The sequence below is a fragment of the Dreissena polymorpha genome, chromosome 15, assembly GCF_020536995.1.
Source record: "Dreissena polymorpha isolate Duluth1 chromosome 15, UMN_Dpol_1.0, whole genome shotgun sequence".
Classification (NCBI taxonomy): domain Eukaryota; kingdom Metazoa; phylum Mollusca; class Bivalvia; order Myida; family Dreissenidae; genus Dreissena; species Dreissena polymorpha.
In genome coordinates this window covers 48,074,360-48,101,216 of record NC_068369.1, presented here as the reverse complement: position 1 = coordinate 48,101,216, position 26,857 = coordinate 48,074,360, and the positions used below count along the sequence as shown (strand labels likewise).

Sequence of the window (26,857 nt, the reverse complement as noted above, 5' to 3'; positions counted from 1 at the left end):
TCCGCATGTGTTATTTTTTCAAATAGCCCGATATGTTTTAGTCCGTTCTGCTCTATAACCGCTGTCAAAGAAAAAAATAGCATTGACCCTGGAAATGCTGATGGAAGCTGTGAAAATAGAAATGGGCGGTGAGTATAGCAAACATCGTATTGTATTTGTTGCAAACAGGTTTACATATATTTTGCCTTGGCAAGATACAAATATTCAAAATGTATATTATGTATAACTTAACAAATGTTATCAAATTCGGACAAAACAGGATTTCGGACATAATTGTATTGTTCAGTCAGAACCCATCTGCCTTACATCACACTGTTGTAAGATGAAAATGTAGATTTTACTTCCTTCAATGATGCCTTCCATACAGCTTGTTTACTTACATGGAGAATGTTTTTATACTTTCATGGATGTTTATGAACTGTTTTATACACGAACATCACCAAAGGTTGACCTCCTTTTGACCTTGACATTTACCTACTTTTGAACTCAGATCTCGTCATGAGGTATAGATTCTTAATAACTCTATATGACACATTTCGTCTCACATCAGTTCTAATGCCCATCAACTTTGATGTGAAATGATTATACAGCGATTTTCCTTGTCGAATTGGGAAAAGTACCCGTACCGGTCCAATTGGGAAAAATTGAGTCATGAAATCCTTAAATTGGGAAAATGGCGTCGTGAAGTTTGGGTCTAATTGAATACATCATACAGTTCATACTTTATTGAACATACCCATTAAAATAATCATTTGCAGGCATGCCTTAATGACGCTCGATTGGTCATTGTCCGCTCTGGTACTACTAACATGTACCCCGGGTACTCTTAAGTATACTTACATGTACCCCAGGTACGGTAAATATACTTAATCGTACATGGGAAATTTAACGCTAAATTGGTCGTTGTCGGCTATTTTTTGGAATTAATTATATTTACATATATTATGTCAATTTTCTGTAAAATGGCATCTATATTATCGAAACTCATACTCAAAAAGCATGTTGATGCAGATTTTTTAAAAAGAGAAGTTTAATTTAAGATAATCGGTAGCGCGTTTTACGACATCGGATTTGGGGCGGAAATACTTGGGTACAGTCTAATATCAACCGGGTACGATTAAGTATATTTACCGTACCCGGGGTACATGTAAGTATACTTAAGAGTTCCCGGGGTACATGTAAGTAGTACCCGAGCCGACAATGACCAATCGAGCCTTAATGACCATTAAGTAATAAAGTTGATATAAATTACAAAATATTATAAAGAACACACAAAATCAATTACAAGTTGTTTTAATCTCTTGTAAAGCAATGTCTCTGTCTTTCATTTTTTTGAAAATTTCAACAATCTTTGATGTTTGATCATCTATCAGTTGCTGGCATCCCTCTCTGCACAGCATCATTAGTGCTGTCAATATGTCCTGTGGTAGACGGTTCCGATTGTTTGTGCAAAGATTGTTCATTAGACTGATCACCCTTTCCACAGAGGCAAGGTTACAAACCGACGTAAAACAGTACGCTGGCTGCCTGACAAAAGAACCAGAAACAGTAACGACTCTATTGATTGCACGCGCTGAATAATAAAACCCGAAATTAATTGAGCGCGTGGTTACACACAACTATACGATTTTCTTTGTTCGCTCGCCGAAAGTTGGGTTTTGTTACGAAAATTTCGATGATTTTGAGAAAAAATTCGGACGCCGATTGGGATTTTTTCAGATGCCGATTGGGAATTTGGGAATTTTCGCTCGATTGGGAAAGTACCGTTTACCGATACTTTATAAAGAAGGAGGAAAATCGCTGTTATAGGTGTTACCTAATTTGCGGGCAAAAGCTTTTTTGATAACCATGTATTTTTTATTAATATATGGACATTATTGTGTTCAAAATATTATAGTTGTTTTAATAATAAAGTAAAACATCCAAAAATTATAATCTTCAAACGAGCAACATGTTCCTAGCTTTAAGATATGGCATTTTATAATTTTGAATTTCTACTGGTTAGATGGCTGCGGTATAGTTGATATGGTGTCTGCTAAGTCACTGGGAGGTCTCTGTATTGATCCCTTAAGTGGGAGCGTTCTTTAGATCACCATAGAGACACTAGGTACTAGTCCTACCCAGGAAACAGTTTGTTTCAGCAAATGTCTCAATTCAACTTAAGCTTGCTAAAGCAGTTGATTTTACCATACACTGATTTAACATATTAAATCAAAATACATGTAATATGATATTTCAAATTAATTTTGACTGACAGGATTTTTTTAAATTATCAATGTATAATTATGTGGAACAGAAAGACAGCATACTTGTTTTGCAATTAAAATAGCTCATAAATACAGGTATCTTGCAGGATTCTAATTTTCTTTCTTTTTGTTGCCACTAAAAAACTAGCCATTTTGTAGCAATTCATTATAGATCACAGTCTTAACTGCATACACTTAGTTTGTGGCTGTATAGTTACAATTTGAATGCAAATAAACATTATGTTATATCATCCATATTTTTTTATTTAAACATTCAAATAACACATACAATAAAACATAGATTATCAGTAATCATTTGAGCTTATTTATATGTCAGTCATTGTCTTTCTTGGCTAAGCCTTTAGCAGAAACATGTACATGATGTAAGTATATATATATATTCAGTACATATATAAAAAGGTATGTGGTATTGTGTGGCGATACAACACACTTCACATCATTCATTTGCACATAAAATAATAGTTGCACAATAAGTAATACTAAAACACTGTCATCAACTTACAAGAATACTTACATATTATATGAAATTTAAAAGTGATTTTATCTTTTGAAAAACTGTGGAATCAATGAAGTAACATTTTGTTACCTTTTACAAAATTTACAATGCCGGTTTTTTACTAGTGCATAAAACATTTATCATGGAACAACAAGTAACAACCAATTTATTAAATACACAATAGAAAGGAAATCATATTAAAGTAACATTACTTCTCAAAATCAACGAAAATTTGGTACAATTTTTCGTAAAATAAACTTAACCAATTAAAAATCAGTGTTCCTTATGGCACTTGCCGAAATTCCAACGCCAGATGTGGTCTGTTAAAATAGATAATTGTGGATACAAAATGCTCGTTTGCATTATTGTTTTGCATATCTATTTATACGACACATAAACACTAACATGGTGTTCGTGGGTCGTATGAATATATATTTTCGCGGGAAATTAAAATGGAATTAATTGTGTCACAAATAAATAAAACAAGCATTTTGTATCTACACAAATCTATGTAATCAGACCACATCTAGCATTGAAATTGTGGCTATTGCTATAAGGAACACTGATTGTGTAGGTGTTTACTTTATTTTACGAAATACTTTACAATTTTTTTGTTCATTTTGAGCGTTAAAGAGACTTTAATGGCATTATGCATTAACAAAACAAGCTATTTCCTACTGTTTAGAATTACACTATCTTATTAAAAATGATCACAACAGGTACTTGGTGCTTTTACATACTTGTGGTAAGTTTTGTATTACTAGTTTGATATGTATTGGCAGACACTCGTCTATATACAGACTAAATGTGCATGGGAACCTTTATTGTTCTTCAGCATAATTGCCTTCAAATTGTTAATTTTACAACCCTTTGACAATGTTTGCACATCTGAGCGTATAATGCCATAGCTGATGTTTGTTTATAGATAGACAGATATAGACTTTTCAAAGTTCTATAAAAGTTCACACAGGTTCCATCTAAGTAAACCAACAGAACCAATAAATAAGATCACCACAGCTAATAACTGTGTGTATAGCTTGGAAACTTTGATAGTTCAGGAATCCCTCCTTTGTTGATTTCTGGAAACCAAAACTGTCAGTGTTGCTCGATAGAATGGCTTGTTTGATGCCCAGCTCTTGCCTTGGCAGAACAGCTTCTAAAAAACAGAAAACCAACAAATATCTTAAAATTTGATAAATGATGCAGACAATTAATAAATGTATTGGTTTTGTTTTTGATTTCAAATCTGGGAGATTTGTTACGAAAGATTTTGGTACTAAAATCAAACGGTATTAGATTTTGTGGTTAAAGCCCTCAATTTTATATAGTGATATGTAACCTTTTGGGATATCAGCAAATTGCGAGCAGACGCGGTGTAAATACTTTTAAAATAATCTAAAAAACTAAAAAGTTAAATCGGAATATCGTTAAATTTTGTGAATAAATGTGTTTCTGATGGATAACAACCACAACTTACCAGAATATTGCTCATGATCATACGTCAAAACTGCTGTCTCAGAGCGATTGGAAAATGCGTCACGAATTCTGACAAGTAAACACTGGACGCTGTATGCGCAGTGGTTAGCTCCCATTAAAAAATTTGATAGCTCGAAATCAACACAGATGTTCATGAATTCAGCGAATCAGTTTTTTAAACAGTTTTATTTATTGATTTGTGAGGATAATGATAACATTAAGATATTGAATAAATCGGATAAAATAAATTCGTAACTAAACAAACGGAGGCAAAACATGGACAAGATAAGTATTCAAGGGAGATAATTGCATCGCGAAAATATATGTTGCGTGGCAATTTTTTTTTAGATGCATCCCTATGCATATTGTTTTTGTCTAAATTTCCATATGTATTAACTGTCAACGCTGCTATACGGGCTTTTGCCCGTATGAACATTTTCAAATTAACCACATCACCTGACCTCATTTTGACCTTGACATAAACCTTCTTTGGACCACTGACCTTCATTGGACTTCCAACAGAAGATCAAAGTTCTTGGTTAACCCAACTTAACATCAATACTAATTCTTAAAGAGGTTTAACACATCCATAAACACTCATCAAACTCAAATCACCTACCTGTGAGCTTGGCATTGACTTTATTTCGGACTAAGACATATTTATGTAGGCCTATTAATTGATACTGAAGAGGCTTATTGAACGGAGAATCTTGTTTCTATTAACATTTTGTCAGGCGCATATGATAAAACCAAAAGAGGTATCAATGTGAAACTTCATCGGTAGGTAGATCATGAGGGGATATATATATCACACAAGAACCTTAATGCGTGCTCTTTTAGAAGTATTTCCCCTTTGTTATTTTTTATTAGCTCACCTGAGCACAATTTGCTCATGGTGAGCTTTTGGGATCGCCTTTTGTCCGGCGTCCGTCGTGTGTCTGTCGTCAACATTTTGCCATGTGAACACACTAGAGGCCACATTTATTGTCCGATCTTCATGAAACTTTGTCAGAACATTTGTCTCAATGATGCCTTGACTGAGTTCGAAACTGGGTCATGCTGGATCAAAAACAAAGTCACTAGGTCAAACAAAAGGAAAACTTGGTGAACACTATAGAAGTCACATTTGATGCCCAATCTTCATGAAACTTTGTCAAAATGTTTGTCTTAATGATATGTTGGTTGAGTTAAAAAATTGTTCCGGTCCGTTAAAAACATGGCCGCCAGGGGGCGGGGCAGTATTCCTTATATCATTTTTATATGGCTATAGAGAAACCTTGTGAACACTCTAGAAGTCACAATTTTTGCCCAATCATCATTAAACCTGGTCAAAACATTGGTTTCATTGATATCTTGGATGAGTTTGAAAATGGTCCAGATCGGTGAAAAAACATGGCCGCCAGGGGGCCGGGCAGTTTTCTCAATATTTACATATATATATATATATATATATATATAGTGAAAACATGTGAACACTCTACAAGCCACATTTTTGGTCCAATCTTCATGAAATTTGGTCAGAACATTTGTTTTCTAGATACGACAGTTGAGTTCCAAAATGGTTTGGATCGGTAAAAAAACATAGCCGCCAGGGGGGGGGGTCTTTTTCCTAATATTTGTATATTAAAAAAAGCTTGTGAACATTCCAGAAGTCACATTTTTTGTCCAATCATCATGAATGCATGGCTTGTCAGGAATGCACTCTTATTTCTCCATTGATCCCATTCATCCACCTGCTTATCAGCAACTAATTAATGTTCTATTGACTGTGCCTGAATTGTTTATGTGATGTAACAGGCTTGCAGCTTAAAAGCCCTTAGTCCCTAGAAATAGGCCCCAGCTGGGAACTCACATCAAAGACGTTCAGACTGATAAGAGGAGAACACAAATTGTTATGGCACACAGTTTATTGATGTCAGGTCGGTAGTTTTGGTGTGATTATCAAAGATTTGTGTTTTATTAGGAAATATCATTGCAAGGTGAGTCTGAAAATAGTTCCAGTTTGTTTAAAAGTAAGGCCCTGAGGTGGGCGGCAGATTTCTTTTTATTGCTATAGTGAAACATTGTGAACTCTCTATAAGTCACATTTTAGTTCAATCTTAATGAAACATGCTGAGAACATAAATTATGTTCCTATAATATCTTGATTTACTTTGAAAATGGCTCCGGTGCTCTGAAGAGCATGGTTTTCAGGAGAGGCGAATTTCTTCTTGTGAACCTTATGATGATATTTATGTTTCATAAAGTACTTTCATAATTTGAACTCCACCTTCCCAGAAAAGTTTAGTTCCTTTGGGTCTCAGGTGAGGGCCTAAGGGCCCATGGCCCTCTTGTTTGGCTATAGAGAAACCTTGTAAACACTCTTGAAGTCACAATTTTTGCCCAATCATCATGAAAGTTGGTCAAAACATTGGTTTTATTGATATCTCGGACTAGTTTGAAAATGGTCGCGATCGGTGAAAAAACATGGACGCCAGTGGGCGGATCATTTTTCTCTATATGTTTATAGTGAAAACATGTGACCTCTCTAGAAGTCACATTTTTGGCCCAATTTTCATGAAATTTGGTCAGAACATTTGTTTCCTTGATACACGAGTTGAGTTTGAAAATGGTTCCGGTCAGTTGAATAACATGGCTGCCGGGGGGGGGGGGTAGTTTTCTTATAGTAAAAAAAGCTTGTGAACACTCTAGAAGTCACATTATTTGCCCAATCATCATGAAACTTGGTGAAAAGATTTGTTTTATATATATCTCAGATGAGTTCGCAAATGGTCTCGATCGGTAAAAAAAACATGGCTGCCAGGGCGGTGGGGCAGTTTTCCTTATGTGACTAGAGAGAAACCTTGTGATCGAACACTATAGAAGTCACATTTTTTGCCTAATCATCGTAAAACTTAGTCAATACATTGGTTTTATTGATTTCTCAGACAATTTGAAAAATGGCTCAGATCGGTGAAACACACTTTTTAGCTCACCTCATTGCTCAGGTGAGGTTTTTGGATTGGTCTTTGTCCGCCGTCCATCCGTCCACATTTGGTTTGTAAACACTCTAGCATTCACATTTCTCAAGCATTCTTTATCAAAGTTGCTGAAAGATCTCAGTCAAGTTTGATAATGAGCAAAATCACATAATAAATGCCATAATTATTGCCCTTAGATTGTCCAAATTTTCATTATATTATACAAAATCCTTGTAAACACTCTAGAGGTCACAATTTTGTTTCGGATTTTATGAATCTTGGTCATAATTATTTTTTGTAAGCAAAGTTTGATGTTTGGTTAGGGGGGTCAACTCAAAAATATAGGTAACCAGGTCAAATCTTACAAAAATAAAAACACTCCATGCGCCAGAGTTTTGGTTCAATAATGATGAAACTTGACCAGGATGTTTGTCCGAAAAATATCTAGGTAAAGTTTGACATTTGGTAAAGATTGAATGAACCGACTCCTCTCAGGTGAGCGAACTAGAGCCATCTTGGCCCTCTTGTATAATAAATTCCCATAATGCCTTTTCTCCCAGCACTCACTTATGTTTCTGGTTTCCATTAGTGGGGGCATCTGTGTACTCATTTCTTTGTTTCTTTTTTTTTTCAGCTACAGAGCGGTGGCCAGATAATGTCAAACTTTACCAACAATATCAGGGTAAGCATGTATTAATGAAACAATATTAATATGTTCACCCTTCAGATACCTGTAAGTATCCATAACATGAAATGAAAACAACAGAATAAGTAAGGTGAAATGTAATGAGCCGCATTGTGGGAAACCAGGCCAGGAAACCAGCATGTGTGTCAATTGTTATTCCAGATTAGCATGTGCAGACTGCACAGGCTAATAAGGTGCGACACTTTCCACCTAGACTTGATTTTCCTTCAGAAAAGACTTTTTTTGTTGTTCGAATTTGGGTCTTGAAGTGGAAAAAAGTACAGGTATATGTTTTTCCATATTAATAATAGGACTTGAAAAATTCCTGAATGAAGGTTTACATATTCTCAACATTTAATTTGTCTCTAATCCAGCTCTATAAGTTGAAAATGAAATATAAAGATTTATTACATTTAAATACAGCACACATTTGCAAGACTTAGTTCGTTCTAATGAACTTTCGTGACGATTTATATAATATAATATTTTTCAAATGGCATTTAAAAAATCTATTTTAGTACATGCTTTGTTTTTATAGAATATGCACTAATGTATATGTTGATTTTCTCCACCGTCATCAACAACAATCCCTTAAAAAAACTGTATGATAAAATGCAGTGCTCCAGCCTAAACAGAAGGATGCAGCAGACTGCTTCCCAAAGGTTTCACGCTGCCCCCTTCGGACATCATATTTATGCATTAAGTGTTACTTGAAGTTACATAAAATTTACAAAGTTTTACAGTGAAACTAATTTTATCAATCATATTGACAATATTTAAAATGTAAGATACCTTTTTAGCTCACCTGAGCAGGTGAGCTATTGTGATCACTCAGCGTCCGGCGTCCGTCCGTCCGGCCGTCCGTCTGTCTGTCTGTAAACAATTTGTAAACATCTTCTTCTACTAAACCATTGAGCCAATTTCAACTAAATTTCATGTGGAGCATCCCTAGGTTATGGGACAAAAGAATTGTTAAAAAAAATTTGATCGCATAACCAAGATGGCCGCCATGACCATATATGGTAAAAACCTTAAAAAATCTTCTTGTCAGAAACCGCTCATCAGATTTTCAAAAAATTTCACAGGGATGACCTTTGAGGGCTCCCCTGAAAATGTTGTTCAAAGAAATTTGATTCGTCAATAAACATGGCCGCAGGAGCTCGTTGAACTTTGCATGTTTATTCGTTTTTGCCTATTTTGTGAAAACTTTTAAAAAATCTTCCACATTTTTTGTCCGATCCTTTCCAAATTTGCACAGTGTCTTTATATCAATGAGGACACAAACCCTAAAAAAAATAAGCATTATTGGTCCATGAAGTACAGAATTACCTCCCCTTGAATTGAGAAAATGGTGTTTATGCAATGAAGTCCAAATTTTTCATCCAATTCTTTCCAAACTTGTAAGGATTTAGCATGGTTCAAACAAGGGAAACAACTACGGTTTATGCATGTTCTTTTTATTACAGATTTGCCTCCCTTTAATTCATTCAAAATCTCATTTTACAGCAGAGATTCCAAATCTGACCTGTAAATGAGCCCCATATTTACTGCCAGTGCTAGGTTACCTTTTCCCATTTGATCATTCTTAAGTATTGGTCTTGTAATGCTGCTACTGCTTCTGCTACTGCTACTGCTACTACTACTACTACTACTACTACTACTACTACTACTACTACTACTACTACTACTTCTACTACTACTACTACTACTTATAGCCCATATAGGGGGGCATGTATGTTTTACAAACAGCCCTTGTTTCTATGGGATTTTAACCACAACTGTTCATGTTTATCTCCGACACATATTTTTAGGTCACCTGTCATGAAGTGACACTGTGAGCTTATGTGATCGTGTGATGTCCGGCGTCCGTTGTGCGTGCCTGCGTTTGTCCGTGCGTCCGTCCGTCAACAATTTGTTTGTGTAGACAGTAGAGGTCACAGTTTGCATCCAATCTTGATGAAATTTGGTCAAAATGTTTATCTTGATGAAATCCGGTTTGGGATTGTATTTGGGTCATCTGGGGTCAAAAACAAGGTCACTTGGTCAAATAATAGAACAACCTTCTGTAGATAATAGAGGTCACAGTTTTCATCCAATCTTTATGAAATTTGGTCAGAATGTTTATCTTGATGAAATCTGGGTTGGGATTTTATTTGGGTCATCTGGGGTCAAAAACTAGGTCACTAGGTCAAATAATAGAAAAACCTTGTGTGGACATTAGAGATCACAGTTTTCATCCAACCTTTATGAAATTTGGTCAGAATTCTTGATGAAATCTGGGTGGGATTGTATTTGGGTCATCTGGGGTAAAAATCTAGGTCAAATAAATAGAAAAACCTTGTGTTGACAATAGAGGTCACAGTTTCCATCCAATATTTATGAACTGTGGTCAGAATGTTTATCTTGATGAAATCTGGATTGGGATTGTATTTGGGTCATCTAGAGTCAGGAACTAGGTCACTAGGTCAAATCATAGAAAAACATTGTGTAGACAATAGAGGTCATAGTTTTCATCTGATCTTAATAGGTCAGGTGAGCGATTCAGGGCCATCATGGCCCTCTTGTTTATATAACACAAGCTATATCAAAAATATATGCCACAGGGTAAATATGACCATTTGCCCTATAATGCCCTTTGTACAAAAGTGTATCCTGCCCTTTTCAAATCCAAGCTGGAGTGCTGTAAAAAATATATACACATTCTAATTTTATTGTACATGATGAGTAGGATGTCCATAACTCCATAAGAAACTGCTCCTGAAAAGTTTCATTTTATTAACATATGTGATTTTATTTCTGACCTTTCTTATCTGCAGCTGAGCAGATAACGTTTCCCGACTATGCGGCCAGTCTAAGTGTGAAAACTTTCTTATACATGTGTGGTCTGGAGTTCTCTACGGTGCCAAAAATCAATGCAGAAGAAATGTCCCCATCAGGTATGAGATGGCTGTAAGAGCTTGATAATCATTTGACAATCGGGGATTGATGTGTGCATCCCAGTGTTGTCCCAGATAAGCCTGTGTGGTCCACAAAGGCTAATCAAGTAATCATGGACAACACTCTCCACCTAAACTTGACTTACCTAACTAAGAAGAGAAGAGAACTAGGAATACCCTAAAAGTGGAAGTGTAGTCTCAGATTAGCCTTTGCACACTGCACAGACAAATCTGGGACTACACTTTACACACTTGAAACTGGGACTACACTTTACACACTTGAAACTGGGACTACACTTTACACACTTGAAATTGGGACTACACTTTACACACTTGAAATTGGGACTACACTTTACACACTTGAAATGATTTTGGTTTTCCTCAGAGCACGGCTCATTTAAATGTGAGAAAGTGATTTAACACTGTAGTTTGTTTATTGTATTTAAAATGATGTATATGAATCTTAAGAAATAACAGTACGTATTGACAATAGTGATATTGATACAAGTTTCTGAGGTTTGCACTCAATATGGAACATTTATTTGTTTGTCTCGTCCTAAAATTCTTAGCATTTTGTGTTTAATATATTTATTTATTTTTTTTACATGATGTTCTTTTGTTGAATGTTGTAGGGGAAACACAAAATATCTTAATTCCAGTCTTAAAGGGCCTTTTCATGTTTGGGTAAATTGACAAAAATTAATAAAAGGTTGTTTCAGGTTCGCAAATTTTCGTTTAAGTTATGATATTTGTGAGGAAACAGTAATACTGAACATTTACCATGCTCTAAAATAGCCATTATATGCATCTTTTGATGATTTTAAAACCTGAAAATTATAAAGCGTTGCAACGCGAAACAATTGAATAATTTGGAGAGTTCTGTTGTTGTCGTTATATTGTGCGAAACTACAAGGATTGCTTATATAAAGTATAAAATACACACGTCATTGTGTGAGCACGGATTGCCGAGTGGTCTAAGTGGTAGACTTCTACAGGACTCGAGGAGTCAGTTGTTCGAGTCCTGCTGAGGGATACTTTTTTATTAGCTCGACTATGATATATTAAATATATATAGTGGAGCTATCCTACTCACCCCGGCGTCAGCTTGACCGTCTGTCTTAGCGTTAGCGTGCAAATGTTCAAGTTTTCGTTCTACCCCAATTATTTTCATTGTCCCTTGACATATTGCTTTCATATTTTGCATACTTGTTAACCAACATGATCCCAACCTATAAACAATAGCAGACAACTCTATCAAGCATTTTGTCATAATTATGGCCCCTTTTCCACTTAGAATATGCAGCAAATGTTAAAGTTTTCGTACTACCCCATTTATTTTCATTGTCCCTTGACATATTGCTTTTATATTTTGCATACTTGTTTACCATCATGACCCCAACCAATAAACAAGAGCAGACAACTGTTTCAAGCATTTTGACAGAATTTTGGCCCCTTTTATACTTAGTATATGCATATTATTGATAAATCTATGTTAAAGTTTGTATACTACCCAAAATATTTCCTGCGTCCCTTGACATATTGCTTTCATATTTTGCATATTTGTTTACCAACATGACCCCAACCTATAAACAAGAGCAGACAACTGTATCAAGCATTTTGACAGAATTATGGCCCCTTTTATACTTAGAAAATGCATTTTATTGATAAATCTATGTTAAAGTTTGACAAAACAACACTTTCCTGACATACCACAATGCACTCCACTCAAACCATCCCCCATGCCCCCCCCAACCCCCACGCAAAATAACCAACTTTTTTTCTTATTTTTGAAAGATCATATATTAAATGATCACACACCCACATTATACCCCCCTCTCCCCCACCCCCTCAACCCCCCCCTCAGGTTGTTTTTTTGTTTTCTTTTTTTTGAAAGATCATCTTTTAAATGATCACACACCCACATTATACCCCCCCCCCCCTCTCCATGATGGCTTACGTTATACTGTCAAGCACTCGAATAGTCGAGCGCGCTATCCTCTGACAGCTCTTGTTCACTGGAGCTTGTTAGATCTAGTTTTCATTTATTATGCTCCCCCAAAATTTGGGGGGGGGGAGCATATAGTCGCCGCTTCGTCTGTCCGTGCATGTGTCCGTCCGTGCACAATTTTTGTCCGAGCTATTTCTCAGCAATTAATGACCAGAATTCAATTAAACTTTATTGGAAGCTTCACTACCAAGAGGAGATGTGGGTATTATCAGCCGGTTCTGGTCGGATGATTTTTCACAGAGTTATGGCCCTTTGAAATTTTCCATTGTACATATATTGCAATTCTTGTCCGAGCTATTTCTCAGCAAGTCATTACGGGAATTCAATGAAACTTTATGGGAAGCTTCACTACCAACAGGAGATGTGCATATTATCAGCCGGTTATGGTCGGATGATTTTTCACAGAGGTCTGGCCCTTTGAAATTTCCTATAAACTGTTCATATAGTGCAATTCTTGTCTGGGCTATTTCTCCCCAACTACTGACTGGAATTCAATGAAGCTTTATGGGAAGCTTAACTACCTGGAAGAAATGGGCATGTTATTTGTGGGTTCTAGTAAGATGATTTATTTAGAGAGTTATGGTCCTTTGAATTTTTTAAGTTGCTAAACCATCCATCGTATTATTTTTTCCAAAGTTATGCCCCTCAAGACGTTTCCTTTTATCTGAATATATAGTGCAATATTGTGACAAAAAAAACCATTGGGGAGCATCACCCGTCTCCGACAGTTTCTTGTCAATATAAAGCATTTAATGACAAACTTCAATACATGCCAAAATCTGTGAAAAGGCCCCTTTAATTTTTTAACTGGAATTCAAAGGATTGTGTAATGGACTGTAAAATCATTATCATTGATGGGGCACTAACTTTTGTTGATTAAGTGCGTTTATGAATCAAAGAAAACAAATGATTTGAAAATTGGCTCTGGGAATTCCTCTCTGTTTTCAAAAATCACAAATATGCTAATTTGTGTCTTTACGAAAAAGTCACTTTTTGAATAACTTCGAAATTTCATGTGAAAATATTTATATTTATGATTATAATATATTTGGTACTCATTCTATTTTGCAGGACGAGTGCCTTTTATACACATAGGACCATTCCTTGTCTCAGAGTTTGAGCCTATCGTTGCTTATGTACAAACCAGGGTAGGTTTTAGATGAAATATGCCCATGTTCTTTCAGTTACATGGTCCATATCCTTTCATACACATGTATTCATGTCTTTTCAGACACCTTTCTCAATGTCCTTTCAGACATATTTCTCCATGTCCTTTCATACACATGTCTCCATGTCCTTTCAGACACATGTGTTCATGTATTTTCAGACACATTTCTCCTTGTCCTTTCAGACACACGTGTCCATGTCTTTTCAGACACATTTCTCCTTGTCCTTTCAGACACATGTGTTCATGTCTTTTCAGACACATGTCTCCATGTCCTTTCAGACACATTTCTCCTTGTCCTTTCAGACACATGTGTTCATGTCCTTTCAGACACATGTGTCCATGTCTTTTCAGACACATTTCTCCTTGTCCTTTCAAACACATGTGTTCATGTTTTTTCAGACACATGTCTCCATGTCCTTTCAGACACATTTCTCCTTGTCCTTTCAGACACACGTGTCCATGTCCTTTCAGACACATTTCTCCTTGTCCTTTCAGACACATGTGTTCATGTCCTTTCAGACACATTTCTCCTTGTCCTTTCAGACACATGTCTCCATGTCCTTTCAGACACATGTGTTCATGTCTTTTCAGACACATTTCTCCTTGTCCTTTCAGACACATGTGTTCATGTCTTTTCAGACACATGTCTCCATGTCCTTTCAGACACATTTCTCCTTGTCCTTTCAGACACATGTGTTCATTTCCTTTCAGACACATGTGTCCATGTCCTTTCAGACACATGTGTTCATGTCCTTTCAGACACATTTCTCCTTGTCCTTTCAGACACATGTGTCCATGTCCTTTCACACACATTTCTCCTTGTCCTTTCAGACACATGTGTCCATGTCCTTTCAGACACATGTGTTCATGTCTTTTCAGACACATGTCTCCATGTCCATTCAGACACATGTGTCCATGTCCTTTCAGGCACATTTCTCCCTGTCCTTTCAGACACATGTGTTCATGTCCTTTCAGACACATTTCTCCTTGTCCTTTCAGACACACGTGTCCATGTCCTTTCAGTCTTGAGATTGGGAATTTTTATGCTCGCGTGAGTTCATTGATGTGGGGAAACCTGATTAAATAAAACTCTTTAATTACAGTTAAAATTAAAAGAACAAAATTATATTAATTATAGTAATATAATTTGTCAGATGTAATTTAAATAAAATTGAGATAAATAATCATGAGATAGTCATAAGACTTCTAAAAAAAAATATCATGGTGATTTTTTCTCAATTTGTGAATGGGTTAGTTTAACAGATCTGTACATGTAGATGCCAGGAAAAGGCCTGGTATGTAACCTTTTGTTTCCATTTCCATAGCAACACTTCTGTGGTTGCATTTTCAGGGTTTTGGGCTGAATGATGATCTAACAGACGTCCAGAAGTCCGAGCTGAAGGCTTACATCAAGCTCATTGGTAGTACGCTGGTCAATGCTGAGCTTTATCTGTCATGGCTTGTGCCCGAGGTTTATGAAAAGGTAATCTTTTCTACTCCTAAAAAAATACAGCCTCGCCATTGGAAAACTGGGCTTATTGCATGCGCTAAAAGTGTCGTCCCAAAGGCTAATTATAATACTTGTCATTCTTAATAAATTTACTTTTCAAAGAATTATTTCATTGGTACCACGCTAGTCACCACTGATGTGTAGTTAGCTTGGTAAGTGCTAGAGGCATACAAAAGGGTACTGGGTAAGTCAAATATTCATTCCCTACATAATGCATAAATAGGGAAAGATCTTGGAACACAAAGGGAGCAGGGTTTGGCTCAAAAGGAATGAGAGGAAAGCTGCACCAATGTGGCGAAATTACAATATCATTTAATACATCTAGGGAATTCCTAATTCCAACAATTGTAATCTTTACGTATACATGTAGTATCATATATGCTAAAATTCATTCCATACAGAAGAAAAATAGTAAAAGTTTGTGTTTATGAAATAAGGTTTAAGATAATACAACATTCAGTTCCCATTTAGTTTTAGCAAAATCAATTGAATCTCATGATCTTTCCCTATTTAAATCATAGTGAACTCAAATTTGAGCATACAACTTTGATGGCACGTCAGAAGTCAACACTTTCTTGCAGTGATTTCAATTGAAGCAGAATCTTGTTTTTGGGTGAAAGCATTTTGTTAATTTTGACTCCTTATGTGTGTTCAATGCACATGACCTAATGTGTGCTTAACATAAATGACCTTATGTATGCTTAATGTAAATGGCATAATGTGTGCTAAATGTAAATGACCTAATGTGTACTAAATGTAAATGACCTAATGTGTACTTAATGTAAATGAACTGATGTGTACTAAATGTAAATGACCTAATGTGTGCTAAATGTAAATGACCTTATGTATACTGATTGCAAATGACCTAATTTGTGCTAAATGTGAAAGACCTATTGTGTGCTAAATGTAAATGACCCAATGTGTGCTAAATGTAAAGACCTAATGTGTGCATAATGTAAACAACCTAATGTATACTAAATGTAAATGACCAATTGTATGCTAAATGTAAATGACCTAATGTGTGCTTAATGTAAATGACCAAATGATTGCTAAATGTAAATGACCTACATGTAATATATACTCAATGTAATTGATCTAATGTTTGCATAATGTAAATGACCTTATGTATACTTAATGTAAATGACCTAATGAATGCTAAATGTAAATGACATCATGTGTGCTAAATATAAACGACCTAATGTATACTAAATGTTAATGACCTAATGTGTGCTAAATGTAAATGACCTAATGTATGCTAAATGTAAATGAACTAATGCATACTAAATGTAAATGACCTAATGTATGCTTAATATAAATGACCTAATGTATGCTAAATGTAAATGACCTTATGTGTGCTAAATGTAAATGACCTTATGTGTGCTAAATGTAAAAGCGCTTTCAGAAAGTATGTTTATGGAAACTGTAATAAATCAAACTATCAACGATAACTGAAACTGGTTTTCAGGTAACAAAGGCCCGCTATGGTGCAATGTATGCCTGGCCCCTGAACTGTATTCTACCCTACCAGAAGTTTCTGAGTGTGCAAAAACAACTGGCTGCATCGGAGTGGAAAAACAAGACTTTCGCTGAGGTACGCATCACGAAGAAGCAATTTGATTTCAATTTGCTTCATTATGCTCGTTCCATAAAGAAAATCTGTAGCTGTGAAAATCACCTCCCCCCCCCTTAAAAAAAGAATGGGTATACATGTATTACTAAGCTCTATTCTGTTGGTCAGTCGGTATGTGATTGGGTCCTTTCTAGAGAAATCTTTCACCTAGAACCATGCATATTGCTGTAGTTACTTGGGAGGAGAGGAATATTACTTCCCATTTTGAGGTCAACAGGTAAAATGTCAAGGGGCTAAAAAAATGAAATTACAGTCAATATTGTATTAAAAGACCACTCAAGGGAGTAATCAAAATTGGTCTCTTAATAAAATGGTCTTAAAATAAAAAAGGCCATTCTAGAAGAATGCTTACCCTCAATTTTAATCTATATGAAGGATAATCTCTATTGTCAACAATGATTTTAACTTTTATAATAAAATGAATATAAACACAATACATAAACAATATTTTACTTATGATGTGTTTTATTTTTTCACTTATTATAAATTATCATTTATTATAAATGAATTGTGTGTACATATTTATTTGCAAAAATAACATAGACAAGGAAATATTTTTCGCGTTTGTTTCACCTGACACATTATTTTCCACGTCTTCAAGCACCTCGGCTTTACGCTTAAGAATGTTCTGAATTTGAGTTTTACCGACTCCAAACTCATCTGCAATTTTACGTGCACTTTTACTCTTTGACAATTCCAAAACCCGAATTTTTTCGTTCAACGTTAATACTTTTCGTTTTGACATTTTAATTTCTGCATGTACGCTTAAGGAAATATGATACATAATGAGCTGGAAAAATTAAAACACATCAATTGAAAAAAACCCAGACCTGATTGGAAAATATATTAACTAAATAACAATGTGATTGGCTAACAAATATCTACTAATTAGCATAATTACGAATTGGTAATGTACGGATTTCGACAGATGTTGCCAATTAATGGTTTATTTTCCGCACTTCTCAGGAAATGTTTGTTGCGTACAGTGCGTTGTTTCTGCACCTGTTATCTATACTCGAGAAAAATCGGCGTTGTCTCTTAACATTCCACATAGTAAACTATTTAAGCTGTAGCACATCTTATCGGCTTAGATAAACAATTAACACAGATTAATCATTTGTCTCTGAAAGATAAATAGATTAACCACTTTTACCTCCTAGTGGTCGCTTAATTCAAGATTCGGACATCAAAATACACAAAAATCAGCGGTCGCTGGTCGCGTTAGACAAAAGTCGCTTAATACAATATCATTATATAGCGAAAAAGCTCAGTGGGATTTCAAAATGGTCGCATAAGACAAAGGTCGCTTAATACAAGTGGTCGCATCCACAAGATTGACTGTATTTAGGTTCAATAGCCATTTTGAGTACTGTTAGTTTAAACCTATTTATTTTAGCTCTATCACATCGAAAGACTTAAGCTTATATAAACGCTCTCGAGTCTGTTTCCTGGGGGAGATCTAAAGAACGCTCCCACGTTGGGGATCGAACCCGTGACCTACCAGTCGCTAGGGGGACACCATATCCATTACACCACGGCGAGTTAATGCCCATAATAACAAGAGGGCCATGATGGCCTTGTATTGCTCCACTGTTGAAAAAAGGCTGAAACAAATATTCTCTGCGTGTGCAAATACTTAAATATAAGCCGTATTTAAGCACATGTACACTTAAACAGTGTTCTACCGTGAATTTTTACTGTTGGGGACAGGGACCCTTTAGGGTTAAAAAAGTGGGGACAAAAAGGACAAATATTGGGACAGAGAAATATATTTGTAGCAGAATTTAATTTTCAGAAACTAATTATATTTTACTTGCACTCTTAAATTTGCTTGTTATCTTCTTACAACAAGTCCACAGGACGTAACATTCTAATTCAACCATGAATATTTTACAAACTTTTTAAAACTGTCAAACAATAGTCAACATATTTACAAAACTTTCAACAGATTTATGGTCATTGAACTCAGCATTTCTTGTCAAAGTACTTGTTCGATAATTAGAATTACTGATAGTAAAGGCATTTTTTTTTTTGTGCTTTATGCACAAAGTGTATGTCATTTTGTTGTTGTCAAACAGTGACCAAGACAATTTTCGAAGCCAATTTGCTTGGAATGTATGTTTAGGGCCAGGGGTAGACTTTTTTGTCATTGCTAAACGATGTTGGGACTTGGGAAGACTGTTGGGGTGTTGTTATTATTATCGTCATATTTTCTAATTTTACTTGCCGGAGAACAAAAACTAAAATGGATTTTGTTTTTTTCGGCCGGTCACTTTCCGCCATTTTGATTGGTTGTTATAATCTCAACTTACCAATGCAATAAAGTGTTATTAAAGTAAATTTACCATTGGCTGCAAAATGACGTCACGTCCAATGAAATAATTCGTTCTGATTACACACTCACTCGATTACTTTACCGACTTACCAATTGACTGATTAGTTTTTATTAGTAATTCCTGTGCCCTCGCGGACCCATATACGGAATACATGTGGGGACAAATCTTTTATTTTTGCACCAATGACGCAAGGGCGCATCCACGGCAGAACACTACTTTTGTGAAACCCTGGGCTTGGTCAAATTTAACCCCAGGGGCATAATTTGAGCAAACCTTGTAGAGGACTACTATATCTCACTACATGTACATACAAAATATGGTAGCCCTAGGTCCTAGAGTTAAGGACAAGAATATTTTTAAAGTTTTCACAAAATAAGCAAGATATAAGCGTATATAATGTTCAATTTCGTGACCCGCGGGTCAGGGTCAAATTTGACCCAAAGGGCATAATTTAAACAAACTTGGCAGAGGACTATAAGATGTTACTGCATACAAAATTTGGTAGCCATAGTCTGAATGGTTTTCGACAAGAGATTTTTAAAGATTTCACAAAATAGGAACTTTATAAGCGTTGATTCAATTTTGTAACCCCCCCAGGGCAGGGTCAAAGTTGACCCCAGAGGCATTATTTGAACAAATTTGATAGAGGTTTATTAGATGTCACTACATACCAAATTTGGTAGCCCTAGGCCCAATGGTTATGGACAAAAGTTTTCAAAGTTTTCACAAAATAGGCCCCATATAAGTGTATGTTCAGTTTTGTGACCTCCGGGCAGGGTCAAATTTGACCCAAGGGGCATAATTTGAACAAACTTGGTAGAGAACTTTTAGATGTTACAAATACCAAATTTGGTAGCCCTATGCCTTATGGTTAAGGATACAGTTATGGACAGAATGATTGTTAAAGTTTTCACAAAATAGGCCTTATATAAGCATATGTTCAATTTTGTGACCCTCGGGCAAGGTCAAACTTGACCCCAGGGGCATAATTTGAAAAAACTTGGTAGAGGACTATCAGATGTCACTACATAACCAAATTTGGTAGCCCTAGGCCCAATGGTTATGGACAAGGAGTTTTGTAAAGTTTTCACAAAATAGACCCTATATAAGCATATGTTCAATTTTATGACCCCCGGGGCAGGGTCAAATTTGACCCCAGGGGCATAATTTGAAGAAATTTGGTAGAGGACTATTAGATGTCTCTACATAACAAATTTATTAGCCCTTGGCCCAATGGTTATGGACGAGATGATTTTTAAAGTTTTCACAAAATAGGCCTTATATAAGCATATATTCAATTTTGTGACCCCCGGGGCAGGGTCAAATTTGACTCCAGGGGCATAATTTGAAGAAATTTGGTAGAGGACTATTATATGTCTCTACATACCAAATTTGATAGCCCTTGGCCCAATGGTTATGGACGAGATGATTTTTACAGTTTACACAAAATAGGCCTTATATAAGCATATATTCAATTTTGTGACCCCGGGGCAGGGTCAAATTTGACCCCAGGAGCATAATTTGAAGAAATTTGGTACAGGACTATTAGATGTCTCTACATACAACATTTGATAGCCCTAGGCCCAATGGTTATGGACGAAATGATTTTTTAAAGTTTTCACAAAATAGGCCTTATAAAAGCATATGTTCAATTTTGTGACCCCGGGGCAGGGTCAAATTTGACCCCAGCAGGGCCCTAAATCTATTAAATGTGCCACTGAAATTCGGCGGCAGTCCCCCACCCGAAAAGTATACTTTTTTCCCCTTTTTGGGGGAAAAATTCCCCCCTAAATAAAAAATAAAAACATTTTTTTTCTTTTTAATAGAAAGATGTGTCTCATGATTATTATATCTCAATTCTATTTCAATTTAATCTTTGCAAACATACTAAATTATGAAAAATGCAATGAATATAGTGCAAACATGTACAAATGTAATAATGAGAGAGTAATTAAAAAAATCCCCCAAAAAGGGAAACGCCGCGAAAATTCACCCTCCTAAGGGCTGCGGACCCCTTCCCCCAAAGTAGTGTGAGGGCGCTGCCCAGGGGCATAATTTGAAGAAATTTGGAAGAGGACTATGAGATGTCTCTACATACCAAATTTGATAGCCCTAGGCCCAATGGTTATGGAAGAAATGATTTTTAAAGTTTTCACAAAATAGGCCTTATATAAGCACATTTTCAATTTTGTGACCCCCGGGGCAGGGTCAAGTTTGACCCCAGGAGCATAATTTGAAGAAATTTGATAGAGGACTATTAGATGTCTCTACATACCAAATTTGATAGCCCTAGGCCCAATGGTTATGGATGAAATGATTTTTAAAGTTTTCACAAAATAGGCCTTATAAAAGCATATGTTCAATTTTGTGACCCCCGGAGCAGGGTCAAATTTGACCCCAGGGGTATACTTTGAAGAAGTTTGGTACAGGACTATTAGATGTCTCTACATACCAAATTTGATAGCCCTAGGCCCAATGGTTATGGACGAAATGATTTTTTAAGTTTTCACAAAATAGGCCTTATATAAGCATATGTTCAATTTTGTGACCCCGGGGCAGGGTTAAATTTGACCCCATGGGCATAATTTGAAGAAATTTGGTACAGGACTATTAGATGTCTCTACATACAACATTTGATAGCCCTAGGCGCAATGGTTATGGACGAAATGATTTTTTAAAGTTTTCACAAAATAGGCCTTATAAAAGCATATGTTCAATTTTGTGACCCCGGGGCAGGGTCTAATTTGACCCCAGCAGGGCCCTCAATCTATTAAATCTGCCGCTGAAATTCGGCGGCAGTCCCCCACCCGAAAAGTATACTTCTTTCCCCATTTGGGGGGAAAAATTCCCCCCTAAATAAAAAAAAAACATTTTTTTTTTCTTTTTAATAGAAAGATGTGTCTCATGATTATTATATCTCAATTCTATTTCAATTTAATCTTTGCAAACATACTAAATTATGAAAAATGCAATGAATATAGTGCAAACATGTACAAATGTAATAATGAGAGAGTAAGTAAAAAAAATCCCCCAAAAAGGGAAACGCCGCGAAAATTCACCCTCCTAACAGCTGCGGACCCCTTCCCCCAAAGTAGTGTGAGGGCGAGGCCCAGGGGCATAATTTGAAGAAATTTGGTAGAGGACTATTAGATGTCTCTACATACCAAATTTGATAGCCCTAGGCCCAATGGTTATGGAAGAAATGATTTTTAAAGTTTTCACAAAATAGGCCTTATATAAGCATATTTTCAATTTTGTGACCCCCGGGGCAGGGTCAAGTTTGACCCCAGGAGCATAATTTGAAGAAATTTGATAGAGGACTATTAGATGTCTCTACATACCAAATTTGATAGCCCTAGGCCCAATGGTTATGGACGAAATGATTTTTAAAGTTTTCACAAAATAGGCCTTATAAAAGCATATGTTCAATTTTGTGACCCCCGGGTCAGGGTCAAATTTGACCCCAGGGGCATACTTTGAAGAAGTTTGGTACAGGACTATTAGATGTCTCTACATACCAAATTTGATAGCCCTAGGCCCAATGGTTATGGACGAAATGATTTTTTAAGTTTTCACAAAATAGGCCTTATATAAGCATATGTTCAATTTTGTGACCCCCGGGGCAGGGTCAAATTTGACCCAAGGGGCATAATTTGAAGAAATTTGGTACAGGACTATTAGATGTCTCTACATACCAAATTTGATAGCCCTAGGCCCAATGGTTATGGAAGAGATGATTTTTAAAGTTTTCACAAAATAGGCCTTATATAAGCATATGTTCAATTTTGTGACCCCCGGGGCAGGGTCAAATTTGACCCCAGGGGCATAATTTGAAGAAATTTGGTACAGGACTATTAGATGTCTCTACATACCAAAGTTGATAGCCCTAGGCCCAATGGTTATGGAAGAGATGATTTTTAAAGTTTCCACAAAATAGGACTTATATAAGCATATGTTCAATTTTGTGACCCCCGGGGCAGGGTCAAATTTGACCCCAGGGGCATAACTTGAAGTAATTTGGTAGAGGACTATTAGATGTCTCTACATACCAAATTTGATAGCCCTAGGCCCAATGGTTATGAAAGACATGATTTTTAAACTTTTCACAAAATAGGCCTTATATAAGCAAATTTTCATTTTTGTGACCCCCGGGGCAGGGTCAAATTTGACCCCAGGGGCATAATTTGAACAAATTTGAAAGAAGTTCACCCCAGGAACATTCCTGAGAAATTTCATCAGAATTGGACCAGTAGTTTAGGAGAAGAAGATGTTTTAAGGAAAAGTTAACGCACACACTCACGCATGGACGCACGCACAACAGACACAGGACCATGACATAAATCCCCTGGCCTCTGGCCAGTGGAGCTAAAATCCCTCATTTAGACTTTGAATTATGATAAAATATTATATGCACTTTTAACATAAATATATTTTGGCAATGCAATATCGATATGGGTTCAACCATAAACATTGAATTCTTTTAGACAGGATGTTTGGAAAGAAACCTGCTCTAGACAATGTATACAACATTTTACAATAAATTTATTGTTTTTTATTTATAAGTGTATTAAGGGAAAAAATTTTATAAAGTAATGTATACATCCTTGGGGGAGGGATATTAATGTTTCAGAAAATTATCTTGTACATAGTATTTCGATGCCTGAAAGTCACTTGAACAAAAATGGTCAGATAGTTAGTTGTCAGCAGAATTAAGATATTTGTGTTCAGAATACAGAACATGTTTAATGACTAGTAAAAACAACAATGAATTAATTTGAGACTCGCACTGGGAAAATCAGTTTTAATGCATCTGGCAAAAGTTTTTGTCCCAGATTAACCTGTGCAGTCCACACAGGCTAGTAAGGGATAACACTTTCCACTTGTATTGTTTTGATTTCTTAAAAAACGAACGTGATTCTTAACTAAATTTAGTCAAGACAGAAAATGTTGTGGCTTATAAGCCTGTGCAGACAGCACATGCTTGTCTGGGACAACACTTTAAGCACATGCATTAAGACCCATTTTCCTATGGCCAAGCTCAAAAGCTTGGATGCTCCTGTTTCAGGTGTGTGAGGAAGTTGAGACATGCTGTCAGGCGTTGAATGACAGACTGGGAACACAGAATTTCTTCTTTGGAAAGAAGTATGACCAAATTTTTAAATTTGGCAGTAATTTCTACTTTGCTTACAACATAGCTCACTTGCGAGTAGACTACAGCATACTGTAAAATAATTGATATTCGTCCGCATAAAATTTACTGTGACTGAACGAATGACTGTCTTTTAAAAGTATATTTCATGTCTTTAAAAAGAATATTTTATGTCTTAGATAAGTAGCTCTGTATTTTGAATTCCAATTGTGCCTACACTGAAAATTGAAAATATATTAAACAGCAAATATCCATGGGCATGGTTGGTTTTGTAATAATTGCATCATTGTAATAATTGTAAAATCATTGCAGACCAACAGAGCTTGATGCGCTGGTATTTGGACACATTTCAACTTTACTGACGACCGACCTGCCACGAAATGAGTTTGCAGACATTATACGAAGATACGATAATCTTCTCGTTTTCTTAAAAAGAATTGATGCCGAGTACTTTGATGCACTTAGAAATTCTTATTAAATGGGTACATCATTTTGACAAACATTAAACTGGATTTAAACTCTGATGTGCAAACTTTAAGCTGGAAGATATGTTGAAAGCTGCGTCATACGACCAGCGTCATTCTAAAATGGGTCTTAAGCCATATGTCGCTAAAGAGACCACGTTACCTTTTGGTATTTTATAGCAAACAGTATATCTCCTGACCAGGCAAAGCGCATGCGAAGGCTGGTCTGGAGCTACAGTGGTTGCATATGGCATGTGACCTTTTTTGCATGAGGCAGAGCATTTATGCTTTGAGCATGTTTTAAATGGATACACACAATTTCAGCAAAGTTATAATGAAGATATGTGACATTTGTTATAAATATTGTTTGTTTGTATAGAAAAATAAATATGATAATAATATAAGAAATATGGTTCTTTTATTGTGTCTATATATTCTACAACACATTATCCCCGCTAAAAATATGATAATAATACATGTATAAGAAATATTGTTCTTGTATTGTGTATATATATACTACAACACATTATCCCTGCTAAAAATATGATAATATAAGAAATATTGTTCTTTTATTGTGTCTATATCGCCTGTTCAGCGCAACACTGTTCCAACTCCATTTTACAAAAGTTTTCAGGAAGAAGAAAAAACTGTGGTTTTATGTTGCTTCTTTAGATATGTCATATGTTTTTTCTTATAATGATGTAATATTCAAATACTTTATAAAATAGCTCTTTACTACAAAAAAAAAAATATATTTTAAAAGAGACATTAAACATTATTGCAGTTAGAACAGTTTTCCCACTTAAAACTGTGTCTATATGGGTTTTTTATTTAGTGGAACAGTATTCCACCAAACAATTATTGTTGTTTGCTTATATAAAATATGTGCAACACTGCTCCAAGTGACTTTATGATTCTATCTTATTTAATTATGGTTGTTTTAAACAATAATCATTTAAGACATAAACTATTAGGTTATTTATGAACACTTTATTAAATTTCTGGTACATAAAACTTTACATAATATATTAACATTTTGTTTGTTAATGATGCAAAATGCTCGTCATATTCTTTAGTATTTATATATTAATATTTAAATACCATAATGAATATTCAAAGTTTTAAACTCATGTAGTTGCTAATTTCAAAGAACACTGTCAAAATCTATATTTAAGGCAGCTGTTGAAAAAATACTATGAATAACATACCTGTACATATGAAATGAAAGGCAATTGATACAATTAACTACATTGATATAACCTGATACATGATTAAACAATATAAACACAGAATGTACAGTTATGGTGGCTTTATCTCAATAAGTATACTTCATAGGAAAAGGTTTAAGAATAGAAAAGTATGGAACGCCATATCTGACTTTATATGAGCACTGTCGCTGTTTGCAGTACATTCATCATTAGTTTTTGGTGGGATAAGCTTTATGTCATGTGCAATCTTCTTTACGTTCTCTACATTCGTTGTTATGTGCAGTACTAACAGCATTACATGCAGTAGTTACATCATTATGTTCTGTCAAAACTTAATTACATTCGGTATATTCGTCAATATGTGCAGAAGTACAGCATTACTTGCAGTAGTTACAGTATTACGTTCCGTGGACAAGGTTTTATTTTCTGTGCAAACTTCATTCTTTTCTGTGCAAAGTTCTTGGCGTTCTGTACATTCATTAAGAGCGGTAGTTACAATATAACGCGCAGTAGCAGCTTCACTGTTTGCTTTGCAAATTTAATTATGTTTAGTTCATTCGTCAT

At 35.6% G+C, this 26,857-nt stretch overlaps 1 protein-coding gene across 1 annotated transcript; it reads left to right on the top strand.

Annotated features, from left to right (window-relative positions):
• The first annotated feature begins 35 nt into the window (after positions 1-35).
• Positions 36-25,493, top strand: LOC127860230 (metaxin-2-like). The gene is made up of 8 exons (XM_052398161.1): positions 36-128; positions 7,834-7,881; positions 10,701-10,820; positions 13,900-13,976; positions 15,348-15,479; positions 16,972-17,097; positions 24,538-24,614; positions 24,934-25,493. The coding sequence occupies exons 1-8, from the start codon at positions 95-97 to the stop codon at positions 25,097-25,099; spliced, it is 780 nt and encodes a 259-aa protein (XP_052254121.1). The 5' UTR covers positions 36-94; the 3' UTR covers positions 25,100-25,493.
• The last annotated feature ends 1,364 nt before the right edge of the window (positions 25,494-26,857 follow it).

Bases quoted from the DNA above. Each gene is read 5' to 3' on its own strand.
- LOC127860230 (XM_052398161.1), top strand. From the start codon at position 95: ATGCTGATGGAAGCTGTGAAAATAGAAATGGGCG. The intron at 17,098-24,537 runs GTACGCATCACG...CTCCTGTTTCAG, and splicing joins AAAACAAGACTTTCGCTGAG to GTGTGTGAGGAAGTTGAGAC. The intron at 24,615-24,933 runs GTATGACCAAAT...AAATCATTGCAG, and splicing joins AATTTCTTCTTTGGAAAGAA to ACCAACAGAGCTTGATGCGC.